Below are 27,650 nucleotides of genomic sequence, written 5' to 3'. Positions count from 1 at the left end.
GCCCCTGCCCATATTAGGAGGTCTACTTACCCCTGCCCATATTAGGAGGTCTACCTGCCCCTGCCCATATTAGGAGGTCTACTTTCCCCTGCCCATATTAGGAGGTCTACCTTCCCCTGCCCATATTAGGAGGTCTACCTACCCCTGCCCATATTAGGAGGTCTACTTACCCCTGCCCATATTAGGAGGTCGACCTACCCCTGCCCATATTAGGAGGTCTACTTACCCCTGCCCATATTAGGAGGTCTACCTGCCCCTGCCCATATTAGGAGGTCTACCTACCCCTGCCCATATTAGGAGGTCGACCTACCCCTGCCTCGTTGATGCTTGTAATGGTGACATGGACAAAAAGCGTTGCCGAGTCCAGAGGGTCGCCATCAAACGCGAGTAAACGAAGATGACGATAACCTGTAAAATTAATCGATTAGATAAATATAATTGGCAGTGACCTGTAGAATACGAGCGATAAGATTAGTTAATAGGAGCCAACCTATACAGTATAAAGGATTATTGACATCGGATGAGGTAACGGTTACATATCCATGGTTGCCTTGGGTCAACCAGTCGTCAAAATAGACGAATATAAACCAGTGCATATGTTCGGCTTTAGAAAAAATATTTGCGTTTATTTGCTACACAAATTTTATCAGAAAATGAATGGGTAGTGGACGTAAGGCGAGTGGCATCGCCTACTCCGTTTGTCTATTTCTTTTACATATCCCAACTTGTCTATTCCATTTTTCATTTGTCTATTTTACTTACCATTCACTTGTTCACGCTATCCTACTTGTTTATTTGACTTTTGTCTATCTGAATTTGTCTATTTCACTTGATTATTTATTTTCTCAATTCCGTTTGTCTATTTCACTTGTCTACACACTGTCTATTTTACTTGTTTATTTCATATACCTTGCTGCATGCACTTGTCGATTCCATTTGACTGTCTATTTTACTTGTTTATTTCATATACCTTGCTGCATGCAGTTAAGCGGTATCGTGTACTGGCCGATGAAACCATCACCGATAAAGTCATCGTCTTGTACGACGAATCGGAACAGCGCGATCTCGGGCAAGTTGATGTGGAACTCGAACGTCTCGTCGAACACCGGGTTGAAACCTTCAAAGTAGCAAACAATAAAATAAAGATACGTACGTGAAAAGTTTGCGTCACGTGAACTTTTTACTCCATCACGTGCATGATCGCAGTTTAGCCAATCACAGCTTAGACATTTCGTGACCTCTTATGACATATAGCCATGGTCACCTGAAAAGTTTGCGTCACGTGAACATATTACTCCATCATGTGCATGGTCACAGTTTAGCCAATAACAGCTTAGACATTTCGTGACCATATTTATGATATGAAGCCATGGTCACATGATGAATAATCAATGTGCTTACCGTTGTGAGGGACAGTGCGCGTTCGTTCCTGCGCAATGTCTGATGGGATACCGAACACTTCTATCGTTACATACGGATCAATGACCTAGAATACAAAATTTACGAAATTCATTTAGAGGTATCAGTCACAAAGTAGCGCAATAATAAAAAAAATCTTACGTCTCCCTTGGCGGTCGATCCCTTGGGCTTGGGAAACTGTTGGCCACTAATAACCTGCCACATAGAGAAATAGAATTCCTTGTAACCAATATAAGATGATTTGTGACGGCAAGGCATTGTTGCATTACCTTTATTTGCACGATCTGCGGGGAGATTCCTGGAATGGCATCTTTGGTGTTCGGGTTGAAATATGCGATCTCTGAAACGCAATAATAGATGTCGTCATGCCTTGATTAGAAACATGTCGTAGAAGGATGTTGTTAGCATTAATGGCAATGATGACAACGACGGCAATGACGATGATGATGATGATGATGACGACGACGACGACGATGATGATGATGATAAATGATAATGGTGATGATAGATGATGATGATAGATGATAATGATAATGATGACGATGAATATAATGAATATGACGAGAAATTGTAATAGCGATGACGATGATCATCATTATGATGACGATTACTTGAAATCTTACCGTCCCTCATGACGGATGGCTTCAGTACATATCCACACTCGCCATTTTCCAGGAACTTCCCCGAGTTCACGTGCATCATGATTCCGGGTGTCTGGTAATTCAGCGCCACTGACACCAGTAAAAAGTCACAAGGTCAAAATCGAAGCTAATTCTAAAATACAAACATGTAAAGTGAAGAGGACTAAACTCAAAACGCTGTGTAAACCAGACCTTATAAATCAGGACTGACAGTGACACTACAAACTTAAAAATAAATAAAGGTGTTATCTATACTGCAATTTTGAGGCCTAGGTCTGTCTTAGGCCTAGGACAAACACCGCGCTCCAAATGCTAATGTATGCAACTTAACCAATTAGATTGTTGTCTTTTCTTTTTTGCATACATTTGCAGAAATATAAAGTACTACCAGAGAAAACTTGCTTAGGAATTTTTTCGTACAAATTTGCAGATTTTGTAGTAGTGTGAAGCAGCCAGGGCGATATTTTACCACACCCTTACACCGCACCAAACACCAAGGGTTAAAGCCGCATTGTCACCAGTTTACTTCCGGAGATCCGACGGAAACCTCAACCGTTAAAAGACAAAAGAATCTATTAGAATCCGAGATATTTAACAGTCCATCCGCTCTAAATTATCAATCACATCCTTAAAGAAACTTCCAATAGACACACTGCTTTCGATATTTTGAAATATTTTTCGCTTTTTTCGTTAAAAATCATCGGAGATCGTTACGTAATCGACCGGAAGTAAACTGGTGACAATGCGGCTTTCAATGATTGAGTCACGTTGCCAGGACACCGAATGAATAAGGGATTTAGTCACCTAACTGGCAGCCGCAGTTCCACATGTCTTGTGGGTTGTAGTTGCTCGAGCCCACCCTTTTTCCTGACGGGTAGATGCGGCTAAGACACCTTTTGTTGTAGTTGACGAACTCCTCCGGGTATGCATTACCGAGACGTCGAGCCAGCGCCTCATTCAGAGAGCACAGCTCCCAGAACTTTTCTGAATACAAAGGAATCGAGAAATGATGCTAAAGTCTTTTCTATTTCGAGAAAAAGTGGGGCCAACACTCCCTCTCGAATATCTTAAAGCCGCATTGTCACCAGTTTACTTTACAGTTTCCAGTTTACTCGATTACGCAACAATCTCCGATGATTTTTAACGGAAAACGCGAAAAATATTTCAAAATATTGAAAGCAGTGTGTCTATTGGAAGTTTCTTTGGGGATGTGATAGATAATTTAAAGCGGATGGCCTGTTAAATATATCGGATTATAATAGATTATTTTGTCTTTTAACGGTTGAGGTTTCCTTCGGACCTCCAGAAGTAAACTGGTGACAATGCAACTTTAACACTTATTAATAAGGAAAATTAAGTAACACTAGAGATGTGCAGCCAAGAAAAAAATATAAAGGCTACATAAGATTGGACTCGTCATAAGTGGATTTTCCAAAAACTGGAAGACGTACTTACGATTATCTGCCGATTACTTCAAGATAGACTTACGATTATCTAACGAGTACTAAAGACAGACATACGATTATCTGCCGAGGATTTGAAGACAGACTTAACGATTGTATACCGAGTACTGGTAGACTTATGATTATCTGTCAAGTACTAGAAGATAAACGTACGGTTATCTAGCGAATACTGGAACAGGCATACGATTATATTCCGAGGATTGGAAGACAGACTTACGATTATCGGCCGAGTACTGGAAGTCTTGAAACGTGACAGACTTGCATAGAGATACCAAGTCCGACAGCTCCCGGGCGAGTTTCGTCGTTTTTCGGGGATTTTTGTTCGCATCATGCTGGATAAACAAACAATAATTACAAAGGCAACTTAGAAAGAGCATGAAGCTCCTCTAGAAAAATAAGCGTGGAGTATTGTTGCAAAGCGTTCAATGCGGTTCAATAAGATTTTACTAATTGACGTAAATGTGAAATCGACCGCTTGAGAAATGTACACCACAGTGAGGCTTCCGTGAAGGCAAACCTCGCGAGGCTTCCGTGTATTCGAGTTAAACCTCGCGAGGCTTCCGTGTATTCGAGGCAAACCTCGCAAGGCTTCGGTGTATTTGAGGTCAACTTCGCGAGGCTTCCGTGTATCCGAGGCAAACCTCTCGAGGCTTCCGTGTATTCGAGTAAACGCGAGTCTTCCGTGTATTTGGAGTATACCTCGCGAGGCTTCCGTGTATTTGAGGTGAACCTCGCGAGGCTTCCGGGTATCTGTGGTAAACCTCTCGAGGCTTCCGTGTATTTACCTTCACGCTTTGTCTCTTGATGCTTCCCTGCCGGCTGTTTTGTCGGTCGTACTTGTAGTCCCCGTTAATGACTCCATTCTCCTCCACGTACTCGTCTTCTTCGCTCACCTCACCCGCTTCCTCGTCGTTATCTATACTCGCCGGGAGTTTTTTATTCTGCAAAACAAAGGAAACCATCCTAACTTTACCCTCTCTTCCATGCCGCATGACGTAATTTACAAAAAAGTCCATTTAAATCAATTTTTATCAATCTTAAATTATATGTGCAAGATCTGTGCATAGGAGAATTTCCATTTATGCGTTATCAAAACGTGCGCGCAGTAACATTTGATTTTGCTGACCTGGAATCAGTCTACAAAAGTCTTGGGTCTTTTGAATAAGTCTTGGATCGTTTGAATAAGACCGACTGCTCCCTTCCTTCACCTCACGAGCAAATTGGGTCCTGCCATATTTTATCTTATCAGATTTCATTCTCTGTTTCATGCTTTTCGCGAACCAGATAGTTGACATTTCCATTAATGCACTATCATTCAGATCTCTTATGCCTCCAGTTGTTATACGAGCGGTATTTCAATACTTAAAAGTGCGACGGTTAGCACCATTTATCTTAGTTTCTTAGCAACAGCATTGCCAGACAAGCCCTAGACGACAGTGTTGAATAACGTATGCGCATGCGCGTGCTCTGGCAAAAACAAGCACAATCGAAGTGTTGAATCGTTCGAGTAAAGGTACGAAAGGCTGACTTCAGTTGCTGTTTTGACTTACTGTACAGCTTTAAAATCATACTGTACAAAAGATGACAGATTTGTGTGATAATGAGGGAATGCTAGTTTTCCTAGCATTCGCCAAAATGTGACATTTCGCCGGTAAAACGCCGCCATTTTAAAACAAAAAGGCTGGTTTAACCGCGCGGTACTGGAACTAGTCTTGCGTTTTTCAGCACTGGCGCCTTAGTCAACCTTAACGGGGGGTGAATAGGGGGTATGTTAATCCGCCGATCCGCTACATTTTCGGGGCAAATCCGTGAATCCGCAGATATTTTTTAGATCCGCATGGTTTGACAGATAAACAATAGCACCGATTGAAATTCATTTCATATCCGACATTCGACCGTAAAAGCAGTCAAAATCCGAAATCCGCGCCCAAATTGTAGGCAGATCCGTGATCCGCCGTATTTCCAAAATCCGGTAATCCGCTGAAATAATAATCAAAATCCGTAATCCGTGAGCAAAATCCGTAATCCGCCGATCCGCGAACCTATTCACCCCCCCCCCCCCCCCCCCCCCTTAGCATGTTTTATAGTTTGCTTGTCTCGGCTGCTAGGCGCGAATAATTTATTTTGATCGCTGCATTTGAAATAAGACCAAAATACTAAAACTACAATGGTTATTTACGACTGAATTCGCAGTTCCGCGCCGAGCTGAATTCAAATCCTTGTCTCGTTTGGAAATAGTTCGTAATCAATCAAACCAGCAATTAACCCATCCCGAAAGTTTGATTGACTATTCGATATTTTAAAACGCGATCAGAAATAAATTAAAAAGAAAGAGAAAAGGAAAAAAAGGCTCCGCTTTCCCAAGGGCAGAGTCACGCATATAGCAATTAACCTTCAAAGAGATAAAGGCAGATGTGTGTTCACAAGCCAAACGCCTACGGGGTGATTCAATCTTTGTTGAACGATAGACCTTACGAATGAAAACATCTCATCAAGATCTCATAAGACACAACTATCTCACTATTCAAGAAGGCTTCCCGCCTTTATTTCCGGAGATGAGAGAGAAACATTATTTTAGAGAGTGTGACCGGATGCTTTACTGAACGATAGAGTATTTGAGCGAAAACATCGCACCAAGATCTCATTCGACACAACTATCTCACTATTCAAGAAGGCTTCCCCGCCTTTATTTGCGGAGATAAGACAAAAATAAATAATTAGAGATCTAGTGAACGGATGTTTAAGATAATCATTCAGAATGTCTCTTTACGTGAGACCCAGTTGGAGTTCCCCGTCTTTATTTCGTTTCCTATTCCGGCGAAGTAATCTACGTTCCATTGTTTATAATACCAAAATGTCGAGAAGTACATTCCTTTCAGAATTCAAATACAGTAAAGCCCCGTTAATAAGAGACTAATAAACTGTTCTAAATAACGGGCTGCCCCTATAGTTAACAGAAAAAAGGTTTGTTATTTTTTTTTATATAGTTTTTAAAGTGTTCTTTATAACGAGATTTCCAAAACATGGTGTACACAATGTATCAAAGATTTTAATCAAAGGTTGAGAAATGTCTTGATGACATATGGGGTTTTCTGACAAACTTGAAGTTAATTAAGGGTTTTTCCCGTGGCCACGGGGACACGAGCCCTTTAAAGGGGTTACTCGCACAAGCGTGATTTTAGTATTATTTCGGAAAGCTGGAAAACAGTCAAAATCATGCGAAATAACCATCCAGTTTTTTTTAACGACCTCTGGTCTTTTTTAAAATACAAAATTGTGGTTTGAACGTCTCACATCAGGCGGATGGAAAAGGATCGGAAATAGTACTTTTAGGCATATAAGTCATTTCACATAGAATGTTTTATGTACCGAGAGAGTACCCGAGTACCGAGCCCTACGCAACTTTATATGCCGCATATGTGATGTCTCTTATGTTTTTTACCTTTATCAATATCCTGCCTTTTAGCGCCTCGGGAGATGGGAGAAAAGTCTCGTCCTCACCAGGCGCCTCGGTGTACAGTTTATCTGCATACAAAATATTATTATTGTTAAGTTTATCACTTAGATCGTGTAGCAAGATAGCCACCATCAAGCAAGGCGAGAGAGGCGTGACGCTTCATACTCAGGGTAGGCCGTTACGCGGGCTCCCAACGAACCTTGGTTATTTGATGGGAAGGTAACGAAATTTTCCAACGAAAAAAAATCGATAAAGCAACACTGAAAGGCATGCCGAAACTTCAGGCAAAAATGATGTTGTTTTTGAGCAATTTGGAGTTTTAGGATTAGTCTTACCCGTGTTGACATATGTACCTTTTAATATTTCCTTGAGATATTTAGCCATAATTTGTTGCTGTTTCACGCAACAGTGATTCTCTATCGAGAGTATGACAGGGTATCTGCAAGTTACAAAAACATGAACAAATCTCGTTATTTTAATGTGACGACGATGAAAAATAATGAGGGAGTTAGTGATGTTGACGATAATGATGACGATAATGGTGACATCAATGATGATAATGATTATGATGATGACGATAATATTGGTGATATCAATGATGATAATGATTATGATGATGACGATGATAATGGTGATATCAATGATGATAATGATTTTGATGATGACGATGATAATGGTGATATCAATGATGATAATGATTATGATGATGACGATGATAATGGTGACATCAATGATGATAATGATTTTGATGATGACGATGATAATGGTGATATCAATGATGATAATGATTATGATGATGACGATGATAATGGTGACATCAATGATGATAATGATTATAATGATGACGACGATGACGATGATAATGATAATGGTGATATTGATGATCGTTTCCCAAATTTTTGTTCCTCTGCCTTTCGTCTCGCTGGCAGATTTTAACGGTCAGTCGCACTTGGGATTTTTAGCACTCTAAATGTTCGTGAGGCATTGCTCTTTCGATTTGCATCCAAAAACTAAACTCAAAAGGATATTTTCATTAAAATGAACCGATAATTGTGAACGCGCGTCTCAAAAAATGAGGAACTGTACGTATCGGAACACCGCCTATTTATTCAAATAGGAGAAAAAACACTTTTCTTTGTCAGAAATCAAACCAATTTGAATGAATGGCAGTACAGTATGGCAGTGGTAAACAAATAGTAACGAATGACAAGCATCAACCGAAGACCTGTGGCAACAGCAAGAGGCTGAACTATTGCCAAATATGAACAGGAACACAGGTTCCAAGACTGAGAATTCGTATTAAATTAAAAGTAAATAATCAACTAACAACAAAAACAACAAGTCAGAGAGATAAATCCCATCAATACCCGCTGTCCCCGCCATTCCCGGAGTACACGGTGAATTCAAAACAAAATTCGTAAGAAACTTACAGTTACTAACAATGTCATAGAATTGTTGAATGGAATAGATTTAGCATGAGGTCGAGACTGAATTCATAATCAAAGAACGTTCAAGTTTGTTTAGAATACACCGGATACTCCGGCTATGGCGGGTATAGCGGTTATTGCATGAATTCATCAACTAAACACATCAACTCTGCTTAGAATACATCGTGTACTCCGGATAAGGCGGATATAGCGGGTATTGCATGAATGCATTACTAAAGTACGTTGAATTTGACTGGGAATACACCGTGTACTCCGGGAATGGCGGGTATGGCGGGTACTTCTACTCTTACTACTACTACTACTTACTACTTAATATTATTATTATTATTATTATTATTATTATTATTATTATTATTATTATTATTATTATTATTATTATTATTATTATCATTATATATATATATATATATATATATAATACATATATATATACATATATATATACATATATATATATATATATACATATATATATATATATATATATACATATATATATACATATATATATATATATATACATATATATATATATACACATATATATATATATATATATATATATATATATATATATATATATATATATATATATATATATATATATATATATATATATATATATATATATATATATATATATGTATATATATATATATATATATATATATATAATAATATATAATATATATAATATAATATAGTATAATATAATATAATATATAATATAATATAGTATAATATAATATAATATAATATATAATATAATATATATATATATATATAATAATAATAATAATAATAATAATAATAATAATAATAATAATAATAATAATAATAATAATAATAATAGTAGTAAGTAGTAGTAGTAGTAAGAGTAGAAGTACCCGCCATACCCGCCATTCCCGGAGTACACGGTGTATTCCCAGCCAAATTCAACGTACTTTAGTAATGAATTCATGCAATACCCGCTATATCCGCCTTATCCGGAGTACACGGTGTATTCTAAGCTAAGTTGATGTGTTTAGTTGATGAATTCATGCCATAACCGCTATACCCGCCATACCCGGAGTATCCGGTGTATTCTAAACAAACTTGAACATTCTTTGATTATGAATTCAGTCTCGACCTCATGCTTAATCTATTCCATTCAACAATACTATGACATTAGTAGTAACTGTAAGTTTCTTACGATTTAGAAATCGTTCAACTTTGTTCTGAATACACCGGGTATTCCGGGTTTGACGGGTATAGCGGGAACTGATCGAATTTATTACTCTTGTGTTAGTTTGTAAGTAGAATCATAGCGGGTGTTGTTTCACGCATGTTGTTGTGAGAAATGCATACTTTTGTTTTATTTCTACTGAGTTACGTAATCATCTTTGTGTTCCCTATTGAAAATGAACAAACAACCGTCTTACAATGGCATTACTGAAACTACCCAATGATAAAGCAATGTGGCTACTCTATATAAAGAGACAGAAAAAGGCAAGAATCAGTTCATTCACTATGAGTAAGCCGTGCTCTCAGCTCAACAGCAAGCTCATAAGGGATGCGGCCGAATGCCACCTCGTCGGACCAATACAGAACCTCTGTTCTGTCATATCATTTAAATGCATCTGGAGGGTAGATGAAATAGAAAACGCGTGGTCGTGGATTTGTTCAAAAAGAGAAGAATGCGATACAGCGCTGGCGAAACTTAAAGAAGTCTCATTTTTCTTCTCTGCCATAAGCACGTCTAAGCTGAAGCAAGCTAAAATGTCTGAAGAGGTAAGATTGTGAAAACTGTATAAAGATATTTTTTCGCTATTTACTTTCTTTAAATATACTTTTGGGTTTTTTTTTTTGCAGGCAGCAAACGAAGAGTCAGGACGAGATGACGAGGAGACGGTCGTTGCATCTCAAGTTTCTACGCCGGGGAAGCAAATATATCCTGCGATTTCCTACTGGGTTGCATGCCAGATTACCTTTTTAGATGGAGACGAGGATAACTATTCTGGCAGTGACGCAGAGACGTTCAACAAGCTGAGTATCGCAACTGCCGGCCATTCAGCATGCGAAAGCGACAGCTCAACATTTTACTAGAGAAGATGAAAGGAGAGAGGAGTTTGCACCAGCAACTAAACAAGGCCCGTAAATCTAAAATGCTGAAAAGCCGAAGTAAAGGCTGGTGGATCTGGGAGTTCCACACAACTTGCTGGAATTATTACCGGAAGACCCCGAAGATGCAATGCCCGAGGAAATAATCGTGGAACTAGGCCGGATTAGAGAGGATCACCAGAAGTCTGAGGCTGAGAAAAGGAAAGTCATGGCAAGAGCGGCATTCGAGAGCCATTGGGTGCGAGCGACTGAGACTGAGCTGCACCGATGTTCGTCGAGATTGCAATCAATCTCGGAGAACGAGGCGTTGAAAAGCGCTAAAGCGTTTGTGCAACTTGTTAGCGACAAGCTCAAAAGTCAGCATACCAACACTCGAACTCTGGCTTGCGAGACGGCGATTGAGGAAAGACGGAAGGCGTGAATCAGCTGGGGGCTCCTCGACCAACGATGTGCGCATTTGTAGCTAAACTTATGGGATCCGCTACCAAGCTGCGACGATGAGGCAGACAGAGACCAAGATTCTTTGGTTCGAGACAGCGGATGTCCATCCCAGACACACACCCCTCCTCGCCAAGGCTCAAGTGACGATATGCCAGAGGTAAACATGTGTTTTTGTTACCTTTTTGCTGATCAAATTATTCGAGCCTTTCACGCTTTTTTAGATACCAAAGACCCCATCATGGAGCCCAAAACCAAACAGATGGGAATCACCAGGGATAGAATTGATGGCATTCACTACACCGGCCAAGCGCCGTTCCCTCACCCAGACACCCAAGGGACGACGCAACCGACTCAAGTTTCGTAAACCGCAACCGACAGACAAAGGGCAAACAAGACTGAACGGTTTTCTCAGCCAAATTTAATGCACACTTTGTAAGACGCTTGTTAGTCCGATCTTGTGGCGTGATACATTCAGTTTTACTAAATACAAAGAAACATGTCGAAACGCCAAAATTAGAATGACTGTAAGTACATCATGTCCCACCTAGCCTTTCCTGTCCACTAAGTGGTTATCCATGGTGCCGTATTTTCTGTTTGCTCGATTGAGCAACGAGTTGGGGCTCCTCCCTTTTTGGAAATGGAAGTCGGGGTCTCTTAAGATCGAAGTCCACTGTCCGAACCCGTATCTTTTGAGACCAACTTTAAGATACTTGTCCTCTTCGGGCGTAAATAGGAGCGATTTTCTGCGAGCCGGGCACAGTTCTGTCATCAAAAAAGCGTCTTCGCGCTTCTGCTTTGCCGGTAGTTTTCGGGCTGAAGGCTTCATTCTCGCTGCTGGCGGTGTGGAGATTTCTTGAACTTCGTCCGTTGAAGAGCACGACTTCGTGCAGTCGTCTTGATCCTCTGAAGAGTTTGAAAGGTCGGAGAGCCTCGTTAGAACCTCTTTGTCCAGCTTGGTGCCACTGTCGCCGTGTAGTTTTTCGAGGCATTCGCGCGCCTTTGTGGCGACTTCGCGTGAACGCTGCTTGCGATAGTGCACTTTGGCGACGTTCGAGCTGTGCTTCTGATCTTCAGAGATGGCGCTTCGATCGGCACTTTTTAGCACTTTGCAGCTAGACGTCTCGACGATTTGTCGGTATCGTGTGGGGTGAACATACTTGCCAGTCGCTTCAAACACAAGTTTGCTCATCAGCTCACCGAGCTTGTTGTGCTGACCCCCGTTTCTCGTAACTAGGACGTACTCACACTTGGGTTTGAGTAGCGGGCGAATGTAGGTTATGTATCCCTCGAGCACACTCATGTTTGTGTCGGTCAGAAGGAGCGAGTCGAAGCCGTACTTGCCCGCTGTTTTGAACATTTTCTGGTCGACAAAACCTCCGTTAGTCTTGGCAGTGCGCACCATGTCCACAGTCAGATACTGATACGTCATTGGCCGCGAGCCCTTGACTTGGATAAACAGATAAACGGCGAGAAATTTAGTGGCAAACGACAGATCAAACGGAGACGCCCTGTCGGGCGTGTCCTTGCACGTTCTCAGCACGGCCTCGTAGCGGGGCAAGTAGCGAGACACCACACCAAGGAGCTCGTCCATGGTTGCCCAGTGCCCTTTGGCCTCTAGCACATCGATGTCTAAATCGCTAGTCCACTGTAGTCGCATCATTTTTGAGACGGTCTTACGCACCTTTTTCAAGTATGTGTCCGTCGTAGACAGCCCTCTAAGCACCGCTTCCGATACTCCGTTTACTTTCCTGTAGGTCACTAGTTCTGCAATGGCGTCCAGGTATCCGATTCGACCGGCATGACCCAACTGCCACTCGCTCTGCATTGAATCGGCAAATTTGAAAAGTAGATTAGGCGAACACAAGCAAAAGTCCACAATATCTAATGTGAGATGATCCTCGTCCTCGCTGCAAAATTTCAGAAACTTCAAGCATTTGCTAACCAGTTGCTGCGCTTGTCGATCACTTTTGCAGCCCCCACCACTGCCCTTGAGCCACGCGGTAAATTGCTCAGCAAACGTGCAAGACATGTCAAACGATGGGACGCCATTACTTGAACGTCGTTGCCCCTTCTCCTTTTCCATTTGGCTTCGGGAAGCTTCGATGTCTGAGTCGCTGGGTTTCTCATCAAAGTAATAAAACCATGGGTGCTTTTTCTTGACGTGTTTTCTACACCCTCTTTGAGTTCCAAACCCATCGTTATGGCAGTCTGGTACAGGGCAATGAAACAGCCCGTCATTTTCGTCTTCTTCTAAGTGCATTCTTTTTGGTTTCTTCGCAGCATTTGGAAGAAGCGACCAGTTTATCACATTACCCTGCTTTACCATCTCTTGTCAGCAACGGTTAATGCGAGAATGAGAAACGTATGCGGCGTACCGCATGTTTAATGCTATCAAATAAGTGAAAAGAGCCAATCAATCACTGCCACGCGACAGCCTCGAAATAGTGGCAGCAGTCTATTGGTTGGGCACGATAAACCAAAATGGCATGCCCAAGCAAGCCTCGGCATGCCCTTGCTTTTGCACAGCTTGTGCGAGTCTAGGCATCGCTTTGAAAGATCATATCTTTTGAGATTGAGAAACAAAACCATAGATGCGGAACTTTTGTTCATGTTTTCGAAAAAGGGAACACCCCACTTCGGTCCATTGTGGCCCTTTTGTTGTTCCTTTTCGCAAAGAAACGGCACCATTTAGGCCAAATCGGTCCCACTGTTCCTATACTTTTAACCACTTAGGAACAGGCGTTCCCTTTTAAGTCTATTAACCGTAGCAAACAGGAACTTTTGTTCTTTTTGAGTGGTGGTCCTCAATTGGGAACGCGTCAAAAAAGGAACTGTTGTTCCTAATTGCATCAATTAGGACCAACAGTTCCTTTGTGGATTTCGAAAAGGAAACATTTTGTTCTTCATTGTACAAACAAGTCCTTTTGTTCCGAAGCGTGCCATTAGCGTTCCGATTCTTCACCTCTAAACGGAACAACCGTTCCGTTAAGTGATAATTTATTCAGTTCCTTTCGCGGATATAGGAACACAACAAAAAACACGCGGAACTGTTTTCGAATTTTAAAACGTCTCGTGTGTAGCTCAATCAAAATAAACCTCAAACGCGAATAGAGCAAGCCCTCATAAACTACCTCAAGCAGTATCACGGTAACTTTGGCGTTCTATCGTTGCGCATACCGAAATTAAATGCAGAATAATCAAATTAGGGAAACGTATATGATGATAGTGATGTTAATAATGACGGCGACGGCTACGACAATGCGATCGAAAAAGATGTTTTCGCGAGTGGCAATCAATTATAATTCAATTGCAATGGAATAAGTAAAACATTATAGCCAGAGACAGACAAAAATAAACTAAGGACATTATTTCTACAGTAGCGAATGTAGTTAGTGGAGTTTACAGTGCAAACGTCCGCGTCTTCACTTGATCGTCAAACTTGGAGTTTTCACTTCGTGTTTTTATGGAAAACGGCTGAAATGTATCAGACAGAACGCATTTTCACGTGCTGCTATTGAATTCTGGATCAAATTCTACTGATTTCTGCCGTTGTCGTCCGCTAATGGCGATATGATGGTTATAATGATGATGGTTATAATAATGATGCTAGTAATTATAATAATGGTACAGATAATAAAATAGATGAATGATGAATATAATGGTGATGGTTATAGCCATGATGATTGTGATGATGCTTATAATAATGAGAATGGTGTAATAATATAAATGATGGATGACGACGATTATAATGGTCGAGACGGCTCTAGTGATGATGGTAATGATGATCCAGACTGAAAAAAAATAAGACGATGTAATAGTAACGATGATATACTTACGGACTGACATCAAATGCATGCTCCTCTATCGCTTCCACGGTTTCTTTAAACATGATCTTGGAGGTGAGGGTGTGGCCGTGGTAAATTATAGGCTCATCATATGGGCCGTCCCAGCAGTCCACTGCAATGACAAATCACAAGCTACAATACAACAATCGGCAGCTCTGTAATAATTCGCCTAAAAATCTCTCTTGTATATTTATGCACAACACATCCCGGTAAATACCCAACACACACAAAAAAAAAACCTTGCGACTAAACAAGAGCTATGTCTGTATTGCAACTACACTTTCCTGCATGACTTAACATTTAACACCTCACGATATATTTATTTACTTACACTCAACACACCGGCATCCCTGCTGAAGTGCGGCTATATAACCCTCTATGCTGGAGCGCCCGCTTAGCTGGTTATCTAGTAAATACCTGAACAACAATACACACAACAATTAGCAAAAAGCACTGTTATCCCATTAGAAGATATATTAATGTACGGTGTGCAAAGCATATAACAAGAAACCTGATTGGTCCTGAGATAGGTTGGACTGCATTTTGCATGTTATTAAGTAGTGTCGGAAGATTTTGTTTTGCTGTTAGTACACCATGTTGAATTATGTTTTGTGGTGTTAAGAATTGTCGTGCCGATTCCTCACCACGTTGCATGATTTTCCTTGATGTTGAACGATGTTGTTTTGGTGTTTACAACTCATGCAGAATGTTGTGTGATGTGGGAAGATGTTGTTTGGTGTTTGCATGCATGTTACAAGATGTAGTGTTGTTGTTTGCATTTCTTGATATTAAGTGGGGTTGAAGATGTTATTGGACTGTTTATACACTCACATGAAGAACATTTGTGAAAAACCGTTACCCCAACAATTAAGGACAATGTTGTTCTGTTTGCACGCTGCACATATAAACCAGAGAAACTAAAGAATTGCCTTCTCGCGCTTTTTAACAGACCCGCACATTTGAAAGAGACTAGACTTACGTATTGTGGGACGATGCGATGAAGTAATGCGATAATGGCTGTGTCATGTCTTGGCAGATATTCTGTTGGTCCGGGTCGAATATATCGCAATCAGACTCCATCAGATATTGCGTAAAACCTGAATAACAAAGAGAAGTCAGAGTAGTTCCGCCGAACGTTAAGCGAAACGATATGATGACAAGGAAAATATAGAAGAATATCAAGAAAAGGGAGTTAAATAAATCTGATGCGATATCTTTTTGCGTCAAACGAGATAAAATTTCGCATTTTCCCAATACTCACGCACACCTGACAACCAAATATCGTATAATGCTAGTTGTTCGCCGATATTGACATACCATCGATTCCAAGACACTTCTTTTTTCTTCCCTCTTCCGTTGGTTCACATCTGCTGATGATTTCTAAGCAGTAATGCTTGCCTGCTCTTGTAATCTGACGAGAAGGAACGCACTTGTGAGGCAAGGTTGGCTTCTCTGCTTTTTTACCCTTACGTAACAACAGCAGTAGAGCCCCGACAGTTCCTACATTACCACATTGGTTGTTGTTTTATTTATAAGCAATATTTAAGCAGGCGGGCCTAATTCAACAAAACTGGTTTAAAGAAGGCCAATCACGCCGCCATTTCATGCTCCCGCTCAATGCCGAGTCACACAAAGCATCCATTTCCATCGGCTAATTCAAGCAAGTGAAGGCTGGTTCACACTAGCGACATAACGACATAACGGACACTCTTATTTCCTATCTTCAAACTGTGAATGGTTCCAAATAATGACATAACGACAGAGACAAAGACGTAGGAGAAATAACATGTTTTTTTTTCTCATGTCGTTATGTCAATGTCGTTATAAAAGGACATAAGGGCGCGATAATATGTCGTTATGTCGCTAGTGTGAACCAGCCTTAAACGATTTTTTTTTCAATCAAGTATCGTCCATAACATTTCAGATTGCATTCGTAGATTGTTATTTTTAAGTTTCCTTGCAAATAAACCGCTGTATTTTCAAAGATAAACAATAACAAAGGAGTGGGTGATCGACATTCTTTAAAGAGAGGCTGCCTTATTGTCACATTGTTATTACATTTCTCGGTATTGATATCTGATTAACGTTTTGTATGCCTTTTGTTAGAAACACGCCCTTTACTTTATAAAACTATGCACTCACCCCCTGCTCGGACTCCAGGAAAAGCAATAGGTCATCCGTAGTCAGGTAATCGTTGTTACTTGCGTACCTAAAAGGTACGAGTGGGATTAAGCAAAAAAGAGGAACAAGGTCAGCACAGGACAACACAAAACAGAAAATCAGTCAACACAGAGCCACATAATACAACACCGAAAATCAGTGAACATTGAAAAACACAGCACCACCAGAGACAAATAGTCAATACAGGACCGCGCAACATAACACAAATGATTAACACAGTACCACGCAACATCGTCAAAAACAAACAATCAACACAGGACAACACAACACAGCAAATCAGTCAACACAGAGCCACATAATACGACATGCAACAACATTAGGCAGGTACTTTTGGTAAGGCCAATTTTAGGCATAGCGCCGGGTAATAGTGACAAACAGTCTATACAGGATCGCGCAACACAAATAATCATCACTGGACAACACAACACGGCAGAAAGAAACAATCGACACTGGGCAACACATCACTGACGAGCACTAGACAAACACACCAGTCATCATAGAACCATTAAAATTCAGTGGTGTCCATCGCCCCAGTGGATTTACCTCGCTAAAAGAAAGTATATTTCAGGTCTAGTGGTCAGTTCTTTGTAAAAGGAGAGGAATTCTTCTCGCGATAAGCTATTCTTTTGTGGTGCTGAGCTCACAGCTGTAGCCTCCTGGCAGATAAAAGGAAATCGTAAATAGTACACGAAAATAATGAGATATATTGTGTATAATGATTGCCATTGTGCTCAATTAGTTTTAACCACAAATAAATGGGTTCTCAACAGTCTTGCATCAGTGCATCAGATTTAGTCATGAAACCTATATTTTTAGGCAGACCCCAGTAAGGAATCAAAATCCCCAATGCAGAACGTTTAGGTTTTAAGATTGAAAAGAGCCTGATTGGAACCCAGAGGAGTATGATGATATGGGGTCAGCACACCAGATTAAAGCAGCAACTGTTTAGAAGACTGGTGCTCAATAGACTGACAACAATTATGTCATTCACTGTGGTACCTGATCAAAACGTTTCCTAGCATACCTTAAATCGTTGTTTGACAATGACTTCTGGTATCTGCACTTTTAATTGCCGTAGAACGGTTAGAACCTCTATCTCATTCAGCCTACCCTTGCCACCCATATCCGCCAAGACAAACTGTTCCTTCAGCCATGTGTGCAAGGTTAAGGAATCCTATGGGTTATCAGCTTGTTATATGCACTAGCTTTATCTAATGTAATGAGCAGGCCCATACCCAGGATTTGACTTACTGGCGTGTGCAGTCATCAGGTATCATATGGAAAGATACCCCTGTGTAGCATCTGATAGAGGTGGCTATGCTAATGTCAAAACAAAGTTCATTGTTCTTCGTTTCGCTGTAATAGTTTTTGTACAATCTGACTTAAATCTAATGAATTCACCTTTGCATGGTGTTTTGCTAATGATTGTCACATGCTGTAGAGCTGAAAACTGTTGTTTCCATGTATAAATTATGAGAGAGGCAATAAAAAATGTCTCAGCCAAACAGGAAAAAAGTATGATGTCAAACAATTGCAATAAACCAAAAGAAGGCAAGCTCGTCCAGAAAAACACAGATAATAATATATCTTTTAACAACAATACCCCTAACAAGCATTATTATGCAGCATACTTCTAAAAGGATATCTATCCCTCATCTGCTGCCTCTGCTCCACTAGACTATGAGCTGTACAAGAAAATGATGAAGTGTTAATGAGATGTTGTATAGTTCCACTACTAGGACACACCCCATTACTACTGAGACTGGAGAATGGGTTTAATTACCCTATTTTTGACAAAGTTTCTAACAGTTTTATTACGCTGAAGGTCAAACTTTCCCCAGTGGTGCATGCCTCCACTCCTCTTGAATACAAATAATCTGAAGTCCCAACATTTTATCTCTGAACTTTGTCTTGAGCCCCCACTATAAGGCCAGCTCCACTGGCCCTCAATCCCCAGCTTTGTACACGACATTGTGTGCAAACTGCACAGCCATGCTTGGGCCAACAATGCTGCAAGGACTGATCTTTTTGTGTGAATTAATTGCACAGGGTTTAACAGTCACAAGACAATGGTAATGAGCTGTAAGGGGTCTAATATGAGGTTGCAGTTATTACAAAAATAAAAAGTCACAATTAATGGGTTTTCAGTATAAGTGGGCTCTAAATAATATATAATTTAACTCACATCTTGTACCTTTCTCAGAGTCCACTAGACATCGCAAGCCAGTCACCCAGATATTGGCCTCATCGGGAGAGTATGCAACAAGGTTTAAGGTGTCAAAATTATCGCCATAAATAATAGAGAAAGCACAGTCCTCCTGTATGTCATCACGGTCCATCTCACGGAATATCTCTGTGTTTTTACCACTTCGGATTTCCCTTACAGTATCCATAGAAACTACAAAGAGAAAATAAAACAAATGAGTTAGGTGTCATGTCCAAGCTATGGGGACCATGATTTTTTCTTCTGTCTCCACGTTCAGTGTCATGACATGTAATCAAAGAAATATTGACATGACTGTGACAATGATTCAACCATGTCACAGTCAAAATGTATCAGTCATGTCAAAGAATCAATCAGTCACTGTCATGCTACTGTCAAAAAACCAATTAGTCACGCTATGCTACCTTTATGCGACTGTCAAAGAACCAATCAGTCACGCCATGCTACCTTCACACTACTGTCAAAGAACCAATCAGTCATGCCATGCTACCTTCACAATTAGTCACGCCATGCTACCTTCACAATCAGTCACGCCATGCTACCTTCACAATCAGTCACGCCATGCTACCTTCACACTACTGTCAAAGAACCAATCAGTCACACCATGCTACCTTCACAATCAGTCACACCATGCTACCTTCACATTACTGTCAAAGAACCAATCAGTCACACCATGCTACCTTCACAATCAGTCACACCATGCTACCTTCACATTACTGTCAAAGAACCAATCAGTCATGCCATGCTACCTTCACAATCAGTCACACCATGCTACCTTCACATTACTGTCAAAGAACCAATCAGTCATGCCATGCTACCTTCACAATCAGTAACACCATGCTACCTTCACATCACTGTCAAAGAACCAATCAGTCATGCCATGCTACCTTCACAATTAGTCACGCTATGTTACCTTCACAATCAGTCACGCCATGTTGCCTTCACAATCAGTCACGCCATGTTACCTTCACAGTCAGTCACGCCATGCTACCTTCACAATCAGTCACGCCATGTTACCTTCACAGTCAGTCACGCCATGCTACCTTCATGCAACTGTCAAACTGTCACTGTCAACTGTCAATCAGTCACACCATGAGAACCAATCAGTCACGCCATGCTACCTTTACACTACACTTTACACTTCATACTACTGTAAAAGAAAACAACCAGCAACATCACACTACTGTCTGCTACTGTAAAAGAACAAATCAGTCAGTAAAATACTACTCTTATGCTACTGTGAAAAAAAACAATGAGTCACTGCCACGGTTCTATTGCATATTTGTGTGAAAGAATCAATCAAACAGCTTGTATACTATTTCAGGTCAAGTCTCTCATAGATGTGAAAATGGTCTACCTAAAAATTCTGTGTATATATTTTATTTTCAGTAAATATTTAATTAACCCAAACCTAAGCTAAACTGAAAGCTATTTTCATCCTTGATCTTTTTATCTGTTTAATTACCATTTTGTCATATGGTAGCTTTTCCGGATGCTTTTTCTTAATAAAAAATGATCTGCAATATGTCTTATATGTCTTATGAACAAACATGTAATCTTAATAACAGATAAAAATTTGCTAAGGTTTGTTTAAATGTTTGTCATACACAAAAAACAGGTGATAAGTAGCAAAGGAAAAATATTGTAATTTAGGAATAAGAAATATTCATAAATTTAGAGAAAACAAGCAATATTTCAAAACAGACTTTATTTACACAGGCGATCCAAAATGATTAAATTTGAAGGTAGGCAAAACTTGCAAATGAAAAATATATTTTTTTAATGAAGTACCTTAGATACTTGGGTCAATAAAAAAACATAAATGAAAATAATCTAAAGCTAGTTTCATTATCAGTTACCATCTACTATGGTACCTTTTTAATATAAGGAATAAAAAATATAAAATATAAGATACATAAACAACACCTGCAAATATATATTTGTGCAGATCAGCATAAATGTTTAATGACTCAATTACACAGAAATTTGTTCCTATACACTTTTAGTATAGAACACTAAAAGCAGAAACTGACATCCTTCCTTAAACACCCATTCAAGTTGCCAAGTTACTAATAATGTAGCTCAATAGAGGAAAACCTCATATAATATTTATAACGCAATTCCATAGGAAGTCTTTAAAAGGAACTTAATATGGAAATTAGCTTAAAAGAATGTTTATATGGATAAAATTTATGTCTAAAATAAAAATAAGAAAAACTCTGATGTTTGAAGTGCAAGATTTTTGCACTAGAAGTAGTAAGAGTAGTATTATGTCAAGATTTTTTTTTAATTTTGTTGTAATCACACTTTGGGAATATCCTCTTATCCTAAAGGGAATACTCTAATCTATTTTCATCCTTTAATTCAAAAGGAATAAAAATACAAATCCCCAATCAGATCTCTTGATAAACATGCAGGTCTTTTGAACATTGTATGAGGCAAAGAAAATCTGATTCAAGGCATGCATCATTTTTCAGTGTTGAAGGAAAGGACCCAGATGGTTTAATTAGTGCTCAAACAAACAGATCATAGCAGGTTTTGCTACATCAATCACAAAAATCTGCATGTGTGTCAACAGTCATTGAAATAATGGGTTGCACATGTTTTCTTTCTCCTTTTTTTAAAAAACCATACACAGCACTTATGTTTATACATTAAACAATATGGATCACCATAGCAGCCGAGAATGAACATTGAATCAGATTGTTTATTAACTGTAGAGTCTTGCATGCAGTGGAGAGCACAGGAAAGGACTCATGTAAGGACTCACTGATGTACACTTCCCCTAATGGGTTCTGCATGCAGAGTGGCTTTGGATATGTCAATAGTCTGCATTTGATAGGCTATTATTAGCCCTAAAGTATAGCAGAAGAGATCTGATGTAGGTCATGAACCCCATTTTACATTATTTTTAATTGCTTGGAGCCAATTAAAAGAGCTAAGCTTATCTGGAGCTTGAAAAAAAAATTCTTGGATTTTAAAAATAAAAGAAATTACAAGCCATTGAATTCGAGCTTGGTTTGATGAGACAACTGAATTAACATGCTCAATAAAATCCTAAGATAAACACACTTCAACTAAATAAATGAAAATAGCATGAAAATAGATAGTTCAGTGGAGCTAATATATCATGCAAGTTATATCTTTTTTAAAAACAATAAAATGCCAATAGCCAGATGGCATTCACCATCCAAATACTCATAAAATCCACATGAAAAATTTATTGACTGGCCAGCGTGGGAATATACCAAGTTAAAGTAGGAAAAATATAATATATTTTCAATATGGGATTTCTGCAACATTAATTTTTTATCGTCTGAAATCTTTGACCAATCGGGAATAAACTTCATATCTATTTTTACCGGAAAGAAGGAATCTGCAAACTATTATGCGATTTGGGACGATATTGAAATTTCATGAAATTCAACATTGGGTTCCCATCACAACATTTGATCAAAACAACATTGCTGAAGTTGTTTGTCTTCAAACTAAGACATATTTTACAAGGGATGGTGGTTATTTCCATGATTATCTAAAAAAAACTAGCAGTGTATTTTGCGTGGCCTTTAAAATAACCTGTGTGGTCCTACTCACAGGGGATTAAAATCATCCAAACCACACACTTGCACTTAAGTACTCCAGCGTTATTTTTTTTCTCAGAGAAACTATCATAAAATACACACTATTTTCAAACCGGCGTAGATACATTATCGCCATCGGCAGAAACAACACAGGAAAATACTAATTATGTGTAATAGGAACCGGCTTAATGCAGGCTTGAAAATCATTATTTGGTTGCACAAACTTTGAAATGGTAGCGTTACTTTGGAGATCGTCCATGATGCAATGTACATTTTTACGAATTGATGCTGAGTTAAGAATAGCCCAAATACAAATACCTCATATAAACATTAAAATGTAACAATTGAACTCCCGGCTTCCTGAGGTGCAGAGCATTGTAAGATCAAAATAAAATTAAAATATTTATTTTTGTTGGGTTGAGAATATCTAGAGAGGTACGATAACATTGATTTATATAAGAGAACACTCCATCAAGAATAATATTGAAAAAGCTCACGATCCTTAAGAATGTTGAACTTACTTTTCGCCTTTTCAGGTTTCTTGGAAGAAGGTTTCCATCTTAGTGTAGAGAAATCTTCATCGATGGCAAAGAATCGTTGATATTGTCGAGAATTCGAACGAATTTTCATCAGTTCACAGCCATTTTGCATAAACGTGAGGCAGTCGGCAGCTTGTGTACCCCAAATAGAGCACGTAAAAATAAGAAAACATCCATTAGATCTAAGCTGTTTCTACATATGAAGCAATGCACTAATCGTGGCAGCCAGTTCCTTACCATTGATAATTTTTTTGTCCTCGGGTCGCGATGAGAAGGACACTGACTTGGAGAGCGACCTTTTCGAACCGCGACCATCCTTTTTAAGCACACTAGCTTTTCGCGGAAGATTTATGTGTTCCGATACCTCATCTCGTTCCTCAAATACATCATTATCGCCATTAGAATTAAAGGAATCCACTTCGTAGGAACTGTCGGCCCAATTTTCGGCCATATTCCCGCAAAGAGCAAACCCGTCCTTCGCTCATTGACAAGGACTTCGTCTTGTTTGGTCACGTGACAGTTTATTTGAAAGGTTGCGCTTCAGGGGTCTGGGGCGACCGGAGAAGTTTTTCTTTTTTCGCTCCTTCTCAATTTTTATTGCGTTTCATTTGACAAATACGAATTTAAGGGGAAAAAACAGACAATGTACTTTAAAGAGAGTTCTCGCTTAAGAAATCAGTATATTTTATGAGAACAATCCGTGACTGGGCAAACAATAGCAAAAAAAAAATCAAAATTGAATCTTAAAGTAAATGTCAATTATACTCCGCCTTTTTTTAGGTTTTGAATGGAAATTCTATAGTTACCTAAATCACTCTGATATAGGTCTAATATAAATTGTGCTAGGGGCAAAATAACCTTCACTTTGAATGGATTAGCATAACAATTTACAACTTGTTAGTGCGATGACGTCCATAGCGCATTACTCGGGTCCCCATTATCTAACCCATAGCAGAGTCAGTTCTTCCTTTAATCTATTCTGTGGTTCATATATGTTGTGGGAGTCAGACCTAAAGTATTAACAGGCTTTAAAACTAATGCTGTTCATCAAAGTTATCTAAACATTAAGATAATGCCTATTTAATGAAACTGGGGAAACGTTCTGTTTCAGCGGCTAATTAATTTCCCACTTTCCCATTTTAGTGGGTCTCCCCCACTTTATAAAAAAATAATGTTTTTTGAGCGGGTTTTCCCAAATATTTTTTTCACTTCCTGCCTTAATTTCTTTTACTTTTATTTTTCATTTTTTTACAATTTATGACCTCCAGTAATGCATTTATTCCTTTTAGCATCAACAATTTATATTTAGATTAGTTTCGGCTTCAAACGAACCAGGTTTTTAATGAACCAGTTTTTTAAATGAAATAACGTGGAAGTTGTAAAGTTTTTTGACTGTCGCCTTTCTCTTTTTTATCTTTTAAAACATAACAGTTTTAATGGGCTTCGATCTCTCGATCTGTACATCTTATCCAGTTTAGCCGCAAACAATAATCTTCGAATCCCTCATATGCGTATTAAATGGTCTACTTGTCTCGGTTCTTAATGTTCGTTAGACATTTTAGTAGTGATATTAAAAAAAGACTAAAATTGTAAAAAAATAATAATAAACTTAGTTTAAAGTGTCAGATACTTTCCTTTCCCCCTCCATTGTTTTCTCTACTTCGCCATCGTTCTACTATAATTTATTTTAAGATAAATATACTTAACCTAGACGCATGGATAGAAATTTTTTGTTCTAAAAATATAGCAAAATCCATAGCAACCGACAACTCGTGATCAGAACATCATAAAAGAAAAGGCATAAGTGTTATAATATGTGTTCCAATATTTACTGTCACCGTCATTGATGACTAATATAGGAGGTTGGCGGCTGGTGAAAGTGTGATGTGTGCATTTTGAAATATTGTGTGCACTTGAAATACTGTTAAAAGTCTAATTAATGGTATTTTTTCTAGAAGATACTACAGATACTACATCATCTTTATAGCGATATCAAGTCAAGATGCCCTCAGTATTGAAAGTAGCTATATTGAGGGTAGCAGAATTATCAGGACCAAAATGAAAAGATTCATTTCCATCCCAAGGAATGGATTGGATATTTAGTAATGTATCGTATGTGTGTTGATGATAAGCTTTTATAAAAAAAAAGCTGCGGATTTTGCCTCTGTAAAACCTAGTAGTAGCGCAGACAGGCCCGTACCCCCCCCCCCCCCCCTCCCAGGGGATGAGCGTGCCTAACCCTTCGAATTGGATTTTAAAAGTGATGTCGAGAGAGAGCTCTCCAAACATTATCTCGTGCTATATGGTTTATTTTTGCCGCTCGTTACCCCTCCCACTCGATCTCCCGAGCTTGTCTGACCCCAAACCCTGGATCAGCTCATGAAGTTGAATAGTTGCGGATGTCAAACTTGAGCAGTTCCTGCTTGAACCGCGCTCCACAACAGTACTTCAAATTCTTGAGTACCCTAAGAGGCTTGTGTCGTACCAAGGCTTAAAATAATATCCCGAGTGTAAAGGCGCTTTCGTCGGGGTTCGCCGGGGTTTCGGGTTCTCCGCTGTGTGAGAACATCCGGAACCCTGGGTAATTTTCCACCGTTGTCCGCACCAGCCTGCTAACTGTAAACGAGGACATTTTTTCGCTAATCTTTCTCGTTTTTCCGCTCTTTGTCGTGTTTCAATTTTGCACTGTCTTACTTTTGCCCTAATATTGGGCCGATCGCTACAATCTTACATTGAGAATCTGCTTTTTTTGGTTGTTTCTTTCTTGACTATGTCAGCTAAGCTTTCGATTTAGTTCCTTTTGGCCGGGCTTCCTTTTCCGCCTTATTTCGTTGTTGCGCGACCCCACATCCAAAATTCTCTTCTTTCTGGAAATCGCGCGTTCAATTGATTGTTCGGTTTGATTAACTTGACGAAATTTCCAAACGAGACAAGAATTTCGGATTCTCGGACGCGCAAAACGATTTTGACTCTAAAATACTCAAAATCGATTTTTCGAGTCCCAGAATCCGAAATTCTTGCCTCATTAGTGTATCATTATCACTTGTAAGCCCCCCTTGGAAAAGAAAATGTGTCAGGGTGTAGGTAGAGGGACAAAGCCTATAAAACTTTTGCCCATACCCTTTACCCTCTTTTGTTCATTTTTACTGTCTTTTTTATGAGAGCGACTTTGACCTATTTTATTATTTAGAGCTTTCGGTGAAATCTCTTCATTTCTAAGCAATCTTTCCATACGTTCCAATAAGAAACAAAAGATTGGAATCTGTCGGCTCTTATCACGAGATCGTAAACTCGACTTCATGTGAGCGAAGTATCAGCCACAGTTTCAGGAAATTGCTTGTGCGTGAGAAAATAAACCGTCAATTAGAGTTTATTGAAAAGAAAAACAAAGGATATTGAAGAATAACAGTGACAAATTTCAAATTTCAGTCGCTTAGAAATTGTTAAAGGCGCAGACAATGAGTTATTTCTTTCACTCCACATAAATTCTCGGAGGCTAAATAAAGTCAATAACATCAAGAATTATCCCAAACATGAAAACAAAAACAGGCGAAACGGAGTCCTGATTGGTGAATCACCCAAAGAGAGGGCATATTTCTCGCCCAAGTTTCTAATTAGTAGGCATTCGAGGAATTATATATACTAGCAAAACGGTGATTACACCTTGTAGTGGGGTTTTATGGTCACCATCATGGCGCTAGTCACGAATATACCTTGCCTAAGGGGATTACGCAGTTTAAAAGAAGGAAAATAACAGTTTGGATATGTAAGGGGGTGCCGCTCGTCTAAGACAATTCCTTATGATAATAAATCTAGCAAATTAAATACATTACTCTGTGCCCCCAACGCCCCGTGGGTCCAAATTTTCTTAGATTTGAAATTGTATATATATATATGCTTGTACGGTCGTTGCTCAGAGCCGGAATCGTAAAGAATGAAAATATGTGACCCGGCAAGGGAAAACGTGCACTAGAGAAAAAGCGTTCGGGCTATGAACGAAAAATATCGTTCGACGGATTATGCAGAACGCTTTAACGATATTCAGAACGATATCAGGTTTCTACGAGAAACGATCTCCGATTTTCAAAATCGTTTCTCCGAGGACAAGATCGTTTGTCCGAAGGCAATATCGTTCTTCCGAAGACAAGATCGTTCTCCCTGTTATTAAAATCGTTCATCGTCGAGGTTAACACTCGAAGGCGAGAACGTTTTTCCGATTTTCAAGATCGTTCATCCGAAGAAAGGATCGGCTTCACGAAGACAAGAACTTCTTTCAGGGATTTGAAAAAAGTTTATCAGTGCGAGAAACCC

The 27,650-nt window shown here is 39.3% G+C and overlaps 3 protein-coding genes across 5 annotated transcripts in view; 1 reads left to right on the top strand and 2 right to left on the bottom strand.

The window, feature by feature from the left end:
* LOC5518730 (inactive phospholipase C-like protein 2) overlaps positions 1 to 23,876 on the bottom strand; it is a 30,537-nt gene extending 6,661 nt beyond the window's left edge. Inside the window, exons 1-22 of one of the 3 annotated variants that reach the window (XM_032363418.2) lie at positions 23,577 to 23,876; positions 23,322 to 23,471; positions 19,181 to 19,393; positions 18,641 to 18,680; positions 18,020 to 18,149; positions 17,539 to 17,651; positions 16,957 to 17,023; positions 16,132 to 16,225; positions 15,794 to 15,911; positions 15,146 to 15,231; positions 14,806 to 14,926; positions 7,334 to 7,419; positions 6,966 to 7,048; positions 4,309 to 4,464; positions 3,741 to 3,855; positions 2,865 to 3,044; positions 2,043 to 2,150; positions 1,689 to 1,759; positions 1,561 to 1,614; positions 1,402 to 1,486; positions 971 to 1,117; positions 311 to 408 (exon numbers count right to left, since the gene is read on the bottom strand). In XM_032363418.2, coding sequence (XP_032219309.2) covers positions 311 to 408; positions 971 to 1,117; positions 1,402 to 1,486; positions 1,561 to 1,614; positions 1,689 to 1,759; positions 2,043 to 2,150; positions 2,865 to 3,044; positions 3,741 to 3,855; positions 4,309 to 4,464; positions 6,966 to 7,048; positions 7,334 to 7,419; positions 14,806 to 14,926; positions 15,146 to 15,231; positions 15,794 to 15,911; positions 16,132 to 16,225; positions 16,957 to 17,023; positions 17,539 to 17,651; positions 18,020 to 18,149; positions 18,641 to 18,680; positions 19,181 to 19,393; positions 23,322 to 23,471; positions 23,577 to 23,790 — 2,529 coding nt within the window. In that variant the 5' untranslated portion in view covers positions 23,791 to 23,876. The remainder of the gene's footprint in view (positions 1 to 310; positions 409 to 970; positions 1,118 to 1,401; positions 1,487 to 1,560; positions 1,615 to 1,688; positions 1,760 to 2,042; positions 2,151 to 2,864; positions 3,045 to 3,740; positions 3,856 to 4,308; positions 4,465 to 6,965; positions 7,049 to 7,333; positions 7,420 to 14,805; positions 14,927 to 15,145; positions 15,232 to 15,793; positions 15,912 to 16,131; positions 16,226 to 16,956; positions 17,024 to 17,538; positions 17,652 to 18,019; positions 18,150 to 18,640; positions 18,681 to 19,180; positions 19,394 to 23,321; positions 23,472 to 23,576) is intronic. The other 2 variants (XM_032363419.2, XM_032363420.2) reach the window with 2 other exon arrangements.
* Positions 9,522 to 10,728, top strand: LOC125561246. Its single transcript, XM_048725148.1, has 2 exons — positions 9,522 to 10,198; positions 10,280 to 10,728. The coding sequence occupies exons 1-2, from the start codon at positions 9,851 to 9,853 to the stop codon at positions 10,511 to 10,513; spliced, it is 582 nt and encodes a 193-aa protein (XP_048581105.1). The 5' UTR covers positions 9,522 to 9,850; the 3' UTR covers positions 10,514 to 10,728.
* LOC5517448 lies at positions 10,277 to 14,297 on the bottom strand. The gene has a single exon (XM_032361813.2). The coding sequence runs from the start codon at positions 13,293 to 13,295 to the stop codon at positions 11,514 to 11,516; it is 1,782 nt and encodes a 593-aa protein (XP_032217704.2). The 5' UTR covers positions 13,296 to 14,297; the 3' UTR covers positions 10,277 to 11,513.
* Positions 23,877 to 27,650: the final 3,774 nt, after the last annotated feature.

Source organism: Nematostella vectensis, chromosome 3 (genome assembly GCF_932526225.1).
Source record: "Nematostella vectensis chromosome 3, jaNemVect1.1, whole genome shotgun sequence".
Lineage (NCBI taxonomy): Eukaryota > Metazoa > Cnidaria > Anthozoa > Actiniaria > Edwardsiidae > Nematostella > Nematostella vectensis.
This window is presented reverse-complemented; position numbering and strand designations above follow the sequence as displayed.

Coding starts and splice junctions, on each gene's coding strand:
- LOC125561246 (XM_048725148.1), top strand. CDS start 9,851: ATGGCATTACTGAAACTACCCAATGATAAAGCAATGTGGCTACTCTAT. Junction 10,199..10,279: donor AAGCTAAAATGTCTGAAGAG/GTAAGATTGTGA, acceptor TTTTTTTTGCAG/GCAGCAAACGAAGAGTCAGG.
- LOC5517448 (XM_032361813.2), bottom strand. CDS start 13,295: ATGGTAAAGCAGGGTAATGTGATAAACTGGTCGCTTCTTCCAAATGCT.